Here is an 11,236-nt window from a genome sequence, read left to right on the forward strand (position 1 = left end):
TCATTGGCTACTCCCACCTCTCCCCGTGCTCGCGCCCAGCTCCTCCCGATGTCGGGGCTGGAGAACCGGCGACTGCGGCTCCGGCAAAATGGGGGCGGGGCCTCAACGTCGACTCGGCGAGAAGGGGGGCGGGGTGGAGCAGGTAAAGCTTCCGGAACCTTCGCGCTTGGCGACGTTCCCTGTCGGAATAGGTCCGCAAGGTGACTTCCGCTTCCGGTGGCGGTGTTTCCGGACTGACCTGAGCGAGGTCACAGAGCGGCCAGGTACGAGGGAGGTTTAGGCGGGGAGGGCCTGGTCCGGGGTCCTGGGGCGGGGGCGGGAGGAACCGAGCCGTCCCGGGGCATCTTCCGTTAGGCAGCCTTCCCCCATTTTCGGGCACGGTGCGATGGGGCGGGAGGCGCCATCCAGCCTCCCCCCTGGCAGCTGTGCGCGTCTAACCGGCTCTTTCGCATCTCGGGGGGGGACTGCACCGCCTCATGCCAGTGTCAGCCTCCTGTGCTGCAAGCTGAGCCCGTCGCTCTTTGTCCTGCCTCCAGAGACTACGGAGGGTAATTTGTCTCTTTCCTCCTTGTAGCTACTTGAAAGCTGCTGCTGTGTCTTCCCTCAGTCTTCTCCTTCCCAGTTTTTTCTATTGTCTCTCATAGACGGTATGTATGAGTCATTTACAAACTTTTAATACTTTCTGGACTTTTTCTGACTTTTCTACGTTTCCTGAACCATGGCAATCAGAACTGGACACTACTCCAGTTGAAGCCGACTCAGTGTGGAGTAGCATGGAAGAATTACTACTCGGGTCTTGTTTACAACATGTTTGCTTACAGAACAATATTTGCTTTTTTTGCAACAGGATTATACTGACTCATATTAAACTAGTGATCTCAGATTCTTGGGCTTCCTCATTTAAAAAAAAATGTTTGGTGTTCCTCCGTCTTAAAAAGTTTAAGAAACAGTGATGTAGATGGTATCATGAGCTTTTTTTGGTACAACCCACTTCTTCAGATGACCAGAGTTAAAGAAGTGGGTTGTACCCACGAAAGCTCATGATACCATCTACATGTTTTGTTAGTCTTTAAAGTGCTACCAGACTATTTGTTGTTTTTTAAGGTTTTCCTGTAACAGACTAACTCGGCTACCCCTCTGAAGCTTTTTAAAAAATAACCTTTTGCAGCATACCATGAAGGTCAAAAAGCTTGGACAACTTCAGCCCAAAGAAGGGGAGACCCAAACACATGGGACACATAAATATCTTTGCTGATGTCGGTGGTGATATTATTGCTCAGGAAGAGGTTTTTTTTTTTTTTTTTTTTTTTTTTTTTTATGAAATAAGGATACAGGATATCCTAGCTAATCACAGTACATACCATTTTTTAATTAATTATTTGCAAACATTTAAATATGGTTGTAGCTATGTACAATGAAACAACAGAGAACAGAGTGCAGTGTTTCATGCATTCTCTCTCTCAAATTCAATAGAAAAGTTTCAAATTATTAATTTGAGTTGCATGTATTAAGTAGAGCTAGTTGGGAATTTTCTGACAGAACATACTTTTCATTGGAAAATGGTGATTTGCCAAAACTTCGTTGAGGCATTGGATTTCAATTCAATTTTTGTTGGGAAGGTTTCTCAGGTGGAGATGGAATTTCTAGTGAAAACAAGAAGGGTGTGTGTCAAGCATATACACAAACCATCTCTTTCTCCTTTCTCCTCCTCTTTCTTCAAAATATTTTAATGCACAGTTTCTGACAAGCCAGGTTTATTAGGCTATAGTTGATGCAGAATTAAGCCACAGTAGTATTAAATTATAGTAAGTATTTACTAAAATGGTAAATTGAGTTTTTCTTCATCCAGTATGAAATTTTTGAAGTCACAAGACTCTTTTTAAATATAAATTATTCAAATAAAGAGATTTAATCAATCAGTTCTCAGAAAAAATTGTAATGTGATTTTCTAAATAGTAAGATTTCCAACATGAAATATTTCAATTAAAAATGTTAGAAATATTTATACTAGACAATGTTTTTGAAAAACATGTTAACGTGTGAAAGGATCACAGTGATATTACAATACCAAATTTGGATAAACTGTCATCTCTAATGTCCTGTAGTGTTTGCTTTTAGATATTTAAATCACATGTAAATCCTTCCTATCTCCCTAGACAATATCTCTAATATGTTCAGCTAGGGATGTTAAATATTGGTTAATTGAATAGTTGATTAATCCCATGAATTCTTATCGGTTAATTGACTATTCTATAGTCCCCGGGGGTGGGGCCGGCAGCTAGTAAGTACTCCAGCCCCACTCCCAGGGAGCCCCCTGCCACTCCATGCTGCTGCCGCTCTATCAGAGGCAGCAGTGCGGTGTGCCAAGCAGGAGCTGTTCTGCAAGAAGAGACAGTTTAAAAACCAACTTCCCTCACGGACCTGAGTACTGCGTACAGATGTGGTCACCACCTCTCAAAAAAGATATATTGGCATTGGAAAAGGTTCAGAGAAGGGCAACAAAAATGATTAGAGATTTGGAACAGGTCCTATTCGGGAATTCAAAAGACTTGGACTTTTCAGCTTAGAAAAGAGGAAACTAAGGGAGGATATGATAGAGGTCTATAAAATCATGACTGATGTGGAAAAAGCGAATAAGAAAAAGGTAGGGTACGTCTACACTAGCTCGTTAGTTCGAGCTAAGTAGGGTAATTAAGGCAAGCGGAGTTGCAAATGAATGAGGAGTAATGGTAGTTCGAATTAGGATCTTTAATTTAACTACCTACTCCGTGCCGTGTGTAGCCGCGGTCATGGAGTTTGGACTAAGGGGGATTTAAAAATGGCGGCGCCCAGGAACATGCAAATGAAGCCCAGGATATTTAAATCCCGGGCTTCATTTGCAACTCCGCTTGCCCTAATTACCCTACCTAGCTCGAACTAACGAGCTAGTGTAGACCTACCCTTAGTTATTTACTTGTTCCCATAATATAAGAACTGGGGGTCACCACATGAAATTAATAGGTAGAAGGTTTAAAACAAACAAAAGAAAGTTTTTCTTCACTCAGCACATAGACAACCTCTGAAACTCCGTGCCAGAGGATTTTGTGAAGACCAGGACTTTAACATGGATCAAAAAAGTGCTTGGTAAATTCATGGAGATTAGATCAGTGGCTATTAGCCAGGATGGGTAGGAATGGTGTCCTTAGCTTCTGTTTGTCTGGAAATGAATGACAGGAGACAGATCACGTGATGATTACCTGTTGTGTTCACTCCCTTTTGGGCACCTGGTACTGTCCACTGTCGGGAGACAGGATATTGGGCTGGATGGACCTTTGGTCTGACCCAGTATGGCCATTCTTATGTTCTTAAAGAGGCAACAGCACAGGGTGGCAGCAGCCCCCGTCCGGAGCAAGGTCTGAGCTCCCAATCCTAGTACGAGCCGAAAGTGAGCCGGGCTGCCTGCCCGCCTGGATCCTAGTATGCTTTAAATGCAGAGCTGCAGCAGAGGTAGGTCCCGGACTTGGTGCAAGTCGGGACTGAGCCATGCTGCTGGCCAGCCTGCTAAAAAAATTTACTGGCAGGGAGTGAGGGGGAAGACATGAGTGTAGTCTATAGCATTAACCTAGCATAATCGCTTTGAGCAAACACTGGCACTGTTCTATAAAGATGACAATGCTAGTGTTCAGGAATTTATTGCAACGATTATACAAGAGAGGTACTGCCTTTTTGTATGCTAGTTGTCAACAGTTCCAACCCTGGGCAGATTAGTCAAGTGCTGCTAATAAGAAATGATTTACCAAAGCAATGCAGCATTTCTAATCATGAACATTGACTTTTGAAATAGGCAGGGCTCGACAAATAATGCAATCGACTCACCCGGGGCGAGTAGATTGCAACCTGGAAGAGCCGGGTTCGGGCGATCTGCGCATGCGCAGAACGATCTGAGCATGTGCAGATCGCCGGACAGCGCAGATGGCGAGCCCTGGAAATAAGGATGTTAAGTATGGTTAGTTAAATAGTCAAGTAACCTCAAAAATTCTTATCAGTTAGTTGACTATTCTATAGTCCCTGGAGGTGGGACCGGCAGCCAGTGCATTCCGGCCTCACTTCCTGAAGATCCCCCTGCTGATCTACACTGCTGCCTCTGTATCCGAGGCAGCAGTGCAAGATGCCAGGCAGGAGCTGGTACGTGAGGGGAGCCAGTTTAAAAACCAGCTTCCCTCACGCATCGGTTGCCTTTCGCCCTGTGCTGCTACTTCTGATAAAGAGACAGCAGCGTGGGGTGGCAGCAGCCCCTCTCTAAGGTGGGCCTGAGCTCCCGAACCTGATGCGAGCCAGATCTGAGCGGGGCTGCCTGTGCATCTGGTTTCTAATACACTTTAAATGCAGAGCTGCAGCAGGGGTAGGTTCCAGACCCATTTCAAGCCAGAACTGAACCAGACTTCTGGCCAACCTGCTAAAAAATTGGGGGGAAATGCATGTAGTCTATAGCATTAACCTATAAACTTTGCTTATTAGTTAATCGACTATACTATTACATCCCTATTTTGAAACACATGAAGGATCTTCATATTATTATGAATAGAACTATAATAAAACATCTGTTTATATTCTAAAGAGTACTGTTTACAGTATTGCCAAAGCTGTATGGTGGTGTTAGAAATCAGTCTCTCTCTCCTCCCCAATTTTCTGAAGGAGAAAGTCAGTCTTAGGAAGTGTGTTCAAACAAAAATTAATTGTGCATCTTGAAAGAGCTGGATTTTTTTTTTAACCTTTTCTTGCAGACATGGGGCATGGACACGAGCATGGTCATGGGAAAATGGAGCTCCCTGATTATAAACAATGGAAGATAGATGGTACTCCGCTACAGGATGTCCAAGAAAGACTGGCTAGGAGGGGTCTCAAGGATCCATGGCTTCGGTAAGTGAGAGAATACATCATTCAGATACATAAATATATACACACACTCTTCCTATAACCTTATCATTGTGGATGGTCCTTTTTAGCTAAAAGGCTAGAAAAACACCTAGAGCAGGGGTAGGCAATAATTTTTGATGGGGGAATCACTCCAATAATTTGGTAAGTGGTCAAGGACAACACACTTCTGTAATATAATAATGGAGACCTGGGAGATGGGTCAGAAATGAGAGGGAGCATGGGCTATAATAGTAAAGATAAAGGAGGGATAAGGCAGAATGGGGGTGGAGGGCAAAATCAAATCTGTATTTTAGTTGTCTGTAAACAAATACAAGAAGTATGGGGAATAAGCAGGAAGAACTTGAAGTGCCAGTAAATAACACAACTTGGACATAGTTGGTATCATAGGGACTTGGTGGGATAATACACATGATTGGAGTATTTGCTATAGAAGGGTACAGCTTGCTCAGGACAGGCAGGGAGAAAAGGAAGGATGTGTTGCTTTTTATATTAAAAATTGATACACTAGGACTGAGGTTGAGATGGATATAGGAGAAGTTAAAAGGGGTAAAAGACAAGGGTGATGTCATGCTAGAGGGTCTAGCCAGGAAGAGGTGGTCTTTCTTTAAACAACTAACAATATCATGTAAAGCACAGGACTTGGTGGTGATAGGGGACTTCAACTAGCCAGACATCTGTCTGGAAAATAACACAGTAGGGCAAAGATTATCCAACAAGTTCTTGGAATGGATTGGAAACAAGTTTTTTTTATTTCAGAGCTATTAGGGGTAAGCTGTTCTAGATATGATTTTAACCATTAGGGAGGAACTGGTTGAGAATTTAAAAGTGAAAGGCAGCTTGAGTAAAAGTGATCACAAAATCACAGAGTTCATGATTCTAAGGAATGGTAGGAAAGAGAAGAGCAAAATAAAGACAACGGATTTCAGAAAGGCAGACGTGAGTAAACTTAGAGAGCTGGTTGGTAAGATCCCATGAGAAGCAAGACTAAGAAGAAAAACAATTGAAGACAGCTAGCAGTTTTTCAAATGGACCATATTAAGAGCCCAAGAGCAAACTGCATAGGAAAGTTAGGAAGTATGGCAAGAGACCACCTTGGCTTAACCAGGAGATTGTAAATTATCTAAAAATCAAAAAGGAGTTGTATAAAAAGTGGAACCTAGGTTAAAGTACAAAAGATGAATATAAGCAAATAACACAGGTATGCAGGGGCAAAATTAGGTGAAGGCAGAAAACAAGCTCAATCTAGCTAGAGATATAAACAAGAAAATATTCTACAAATATATTAGAAGCAAGAGAAAAACCAAGGACAAGATAGGCCCATTGCTCAGCGAAGCAGGAGAAACAATAACAGAAAACGTGGAAATGGCAAACGTGCTTAACAACTTCATTTCAGTTTTCACCAAGAATATTGGTGGTGACTGGATGCCTAATATAGTGAATGCTAGTGGAAATGGGGTAGTTTAAAAAAGGGATGTAAAATTTTGATTAATTGGCTAATCAAATAGTCGATGTAACTTGCATCGATAAGGGCACCTCCACCTTTGAAGGGTAGCAACAGCCTCAGTGCTGTTGCTATACTTCAAAGGCAATAGTGCTGCGGGGAGCCCAGGGCCAGCGGGGGACTCAAGCAGTCCCCGCTGTCCCCATTCTCCCCATGGCATTTCAAAGCAGTAGCACTGCATGGAGCCCGGAGTCAGTGGGGGAGTCCCCAGCTGACCCCAGGCTCCGTGAAGTGCTGCTGCTTTGAAACATCACATGCAGCCCAGGGCCAGCTGGGGAAACCGGGCTGCACATGGCATTTCAAAGAGGCAGTGCCGCCTTTTCTTTTTCCCCCTCCCCTGTTGCCTCTTTCTCATAGAGGCAGCAAGGATTATGGGGAAGCGACTAGTCGACTAATCGTTCACATTCCTAGTTAAGAAGTTAAAATAGGAAAAGATGGGGCTACTATAAGGTACATAACTGACTGGATAACTGTTCTCAGTGAGTAGTTGTTAATGGTTCACAGTCATGCTGGAAGGGTATAACAAGTGGGGTTCTGCAGGGGGTCAGTTATGGGATGGGTACTGTTCAATATCATCAGTCGTCTAGATAATGGCAGGGGGCAGCAACTTTTTCAAAGTAAAGAGTCAAGCTACATCAAAATACAGAACAAGTGGTCAACAAAGAGCCGTATAAGAATGCCCATTTGCATTACTGAAAATATACTACTTAATATTATTGATAATTGACATAATGTTTAATACAAGCATGAATGAAACATTGTACTCACAGACTTTATTTAATGGGACTTCTGCTGCTGTATCTTTTCACACATTTCTTTGAAGTTTACATCATAACTGGTCAAATCCAGCTTCATGCACACATTCAGGCCATCTTCTGTCAATCTTATGGCAGGGGGTTGGGGATGTGGTTGTGTAGGAGTCTGGATTGGAGTGTTTGAGGGGCTCAGAACAAAGAGTTCAGGTGTGTGATGGACTAAGGGCATAAGCCTGGGGTATGTGTGGGATGCAGGAGTATTACGGCAAGAGGCTGAGGTTGTGGTGGTGCAGGAGTCTGGGTATGTGGGGGTATGAGGGGCTCAAGGCATGGGGTTTGGATGTGTGATGGGCTCAGGGCTGGGGGGTAAGGAGGTGCAGGAGTGTTATGATGCTGCAGCCAGATGGGGGCTGGGCCCCAATTGGGGGCTTGTTGGCCAGGCTTCATTTTTAAACAAAGTAAAATATTATGCTCTACACAAAAGGTTTCAACATTTGTCTTTATTTATGGCAGGAGTTTGGAATCTTTTTTGGGGGCCATTGAGTTTGGGTGAAGGCGTGACCCTAGGCACAGGATCGGGGTACAGTTGTGATCTAGGGCAGGGGATTACAATGCAGGGATTTGCATTGGACCTAGGGCAGGAAGGATTGTGTTCTGGGGCAGGAGATTGTGGTGCAGTGTGTGGGAGGGGGCATGGGCTCAGGAGGGGGGGCAGAGGGTTTGGGTTATGTGAGGTAGTGGGATAGGAGTGGGGGATCAGAAGGCTGGGGGGAGGGAGAGGCTGGGGTGCCAGAGGCAGGCTCTGACAGGGACACTTACCAGTGAGACTTCAGGCCAGAAGCTCAGCACGTTTCTCCAGCAGGAGCCTCCCTGTCCCCATCTCCCCCCCCCCCCCCCGACCCCCCCCAGGTTGCCTGGCAATGTGCTCGGTGACTAAGAGCCTGAGGAGAGGAGTAATGGTGCTTCCTGCGCTGCCTGTTCTTGAAACAGGCAACTTCCTTTGGCCAGAACTGTACAATGGGATTGTGCTGGTGGCGGGAACAGCCTTAAGGCACCACTTCCCCCTCCCCTCCCTGCTCACAGTGTGTGAAAACCAAAGGACCCCACAACTGTTTTTCTGCATGCATGTGGGGTAAGCAGGGGAGTCTGCCTGCGGCTCCCTGCTGTGTCCGCAGCTGGATTGTTTTGCCCAGGCCTGCTGCAGCATCAGTGCTCCCTGCTGCTGGGGGGAGCATGGTGGGGCTGGGTTCGAGCTTCGAAGAGCCACATCTGGCTCGGCTCGCGAGCCATAGGTTGCCAATCCCTAGCACTTATAACGTTTGCAGATGACACCAAACTGGAAGGTGTTTCAAGTGCTTTGGAGGATAGGGTCATAATTCAAAATGAACTGGAGAAATGGTCTGGGGTGGACAATAATTTTTTTGGGGGGGGGGGGGGGAGGGCCTCTCCAAGATTTTGGTAAGTTATCAAGGGCTGCACTTTTTTGTGGAGGAGATACAGGTTCTAGGATGGAGGCCGGGTACAGAAGGGCGCACGAGATAAGTGACTAGGGTACAGGAGATGTTTGGGTGTAGGAAAGGATTCTGGCCTGGGGGAGGGATGTAGAAGGGACACAGGGTCTGGGAAGGAGTTGTGACCTGGGGAAGGGGGTGCAGAGGGTTTGGATGGTGACCTGGTGGAGGGCATAGGGGTGCCAGAGGCAGGCTCTGGCTGGGGGGGTGCTTACCCAAGCATTTCCCTCTCTGCAGCATCCCCAAGGCAGGCTGAGCTCTCTGCAGCTCTAGATAGCTTAAAAATACAGGTTGCTCCCTGCACATGGCTCTCAACTCTGGGTGAGGGAAGAGGCTTGCTTTAGGCCAATTTCTCAGCTCCGATTGGCTGACTGTTTCCAGCCAATAGGATCTGAGAGATTGGCTGAGATCAGTTTTTATTGGCTGGTTGTTTCTGGCCAATAGGAGCTGAGGATTGAGCTGGGGGCAGGGAGATCACACGGAAGTTTCCCCTCTTCATGCAGAGCAGAGAAACATAAGGACTGCACTTTAAACTGGAGCAGCTGTATGCCTGAGGATCCCAGCAAGGTGGTCTACAGGCCAAATCTGGCCCCGGGCCATATTTTGCCCAGCCCTAGATAAGTAAGATGAAGTTTAATATGGACAAATGCAAAGTATTCTACTTAGGAAGGCACAATCAGTTTCATACATACAAAATGGGTAGTTTTGTCTCTGTTCAGGAAAACAAATAAGTTTCAGGTTAAATCCCATTGATTTCAATGAAATTTAAGTACAGTATATGTTTAATTGCTTTGTTTAATTGGAACAGGATTATTTGTGCTCTTATAGTCAAGATTGTGATTGTGTTTTGCTGAACTGGAGCCTTTAATTGACGCTTTTAACTGTAGTAGGAGGTGACTTGGCATTTTGTTTTATATTTGCTAGGCAATTCATGAAGATTATATAGAGAACTGTTAAGATAAATCCAGTTGTGGAAAACCTGATCGTGATCCCTGAACTGGACTCCCTAGAGGTAGTCTACATAGATAGCTATAGAGATAGGGCTTTGATTTGAGTCAAAATGGGAGAAATATATAACATTCTCCTTTACCATTCTTCAGCCTTCAGGAATGAAAAAAGAATGTTCCATTTTCCCATTCTACAGAAAGACAAGGGAAAAGTGTATTTTCTTATTGAAGGTGTATTATGTGATCATTTAATATTGTAGTTGAAAGTTGGATAAGACATATGCGTAAGGGGACTTAGTATTGTTTGACTTGAGTGTTTAACTATGAAAATCTTACATTTTCAGCATAGCTTTTGCGAATGTTTAACTTTTTGCATATAAATACATTTGTGTTAGCATATGGAATCAGAATGGATGTCCTGAATTTGTTCTCTCTCTTGGTTTTGATTTTTCCTAGCAACGAAGCATGGAGATATATGGGTGGCTTTACAAAACCTGTCACACTTACAGAAGTTCTCACCAAAGGTTTCAAGTGGGGATTTGTAGCCTTTGTGGTAGCTCTTGGGATCGAATACACACTGTTCCCTCCAAAGAAAAATGGAGGACATCACTAAAGATGGAATAATAGAACTTCTCGAAAGTTGTTTACACAGTTCTAAATTAAAACATGTTATGCAATGGCTTATAACTTTTGTTGCATACGTAAAGATGCCTATTAAAATTTCTTATTGGCAAAAGGTTATCACTGTGGTTTTGTCATCTTTTCTTGGCTCAAATATAAACCTGATTTGATTAATGGGAAAACAAGATCCAGCTGCGATGGTATGTTGCCTCACTGAACTAGTGAGGAAAATAGGTATTGATACTTTTCCAACTTGAAATTCCAAAAGATGCTACTTGTACCTTTTTGTACTGCTCTTCACAATACTATCACCCCTCTTTTCTTGCAAACTTTAATCAGATGTGAAATAGTGAACAGATCAAAAGTTAACTCAGACTAGCCATGAGGTCAACTGGAGCAGCCCTCAGAAGTGTTACTCCTGGCTGCCTAAAAACTTAGGTTGACATCACAGTTGCTTCACACCTTTAAGGTTATCTGTGCAAACAAATGGCTAAAAACTTTTTTTTAGTGCAAACTTAGATTCTGGAGCACACGTAATTTCTAAAAACATCCTATTAACCCCTGACACAGGCTTGTCTTCACTTCAGTAGTTGGTTCAAGTTAGTATACAGGCAGTCCCCGACTTACGCAGATCCGACTTATGTCGGATCCGCACTTACGAACGGGGCTTTCTCGCCCCGGAGGTCGAGGTAGCGGATTGCTACCTGCGAGCTCCGGGGCGAGAGAGCCCCATTCGTAAGCTGCTCCGGTGCCCCTGGTCTGCTGGAGACCGTATCCAGCAGACCAGGGGCACCGGGCGGGTTCCCACGCTTCTGAGGCTTTGCCAGAGCAAAGCCTCAGAAGCGCGGGAACCCGCCGCTGCTGCCGCTTCAGTCGCGGTGCCTGTGGTCTGCTGGGGACGGTCCCCAGCAGACCACAGGCACCGGGACTGAAGCGGCAGCCGCGGGGGGGTCCCGCACCTCTGAGGCTTTGCCAGAGCAAAGC

The 11,236-nt window shown here is 44.9% G+C and overlaps 2 protein-coding genes across 3 annotated transcripts in view; one reads left to right on the forward strand and one right to left on the reverse strand.

Annotated features, from left to right (window-relative positions):
- Positions 1-139, reverse strand: part of HYCC2 (hyccin PI4KA lipid kinase complex subunit 2) — a 77,287-nt gene extending 77,148 nt beyond the window's left edge. Inside the window, exon 1 of the mRNA XM_075934290.1 lies at positions 18-139. The gene's annotated coding sequence lies outside the window, so the exon portion shown is untranslated. The remainder of the gene's footprint in view (positions 1-17) is intronic.
- NDUFB3 (NADH:ubiquinone oxidoreductase subunit B3) lies at positions 74-10,372 on the forward strand. 2 transcript variants are annotated; one of them, XM_075934320.1, is made up of 5 exons: positions 124-263; positions 575-647; positions 3,351-3,486; positions 4,764-4,899; positions 10,088-10,372. In XM_075934320.1, the coding sequence occupies exons 3-5, from the start codon at positions 3,468-3,470 to the stop codon at positions 10,242-10,244; spliced, it is 312 nt and encodes a 103-aa protein (XP_075790435.1). In that variant the 5' UTR covers positions 124-263; positions 575-647; positions 3,351-3,467; the 3' UTR covers positions 10,245-10,372. The 2 variants fall into 2 exon arrangements, with proteins under 2 accessions (XP_075790434.1, XP_075790435.1); XM_075934319.1 differs by lacking the exons at positions 575-647; positions 3,351-3,486 and having other exon boundaries at positions 74-263.
- The last annotated feature ends 864 nt before the right edge of the window (positions 10,373-11,236 follow it).

Source organism: Pelodiscus sinensis, chromosome 7 (assembly GCF_049634645.1).
Source record: "Pelodiscus sinensis isolate JC-2024 chromosome 7, ASM4963464v1, whole genome shotgun sequence".
NCBI lineage: Eukaryota > Metazoa > Chordata > Testudines > Trionychidae > Pelodiscus > Pelodiscus sinensis.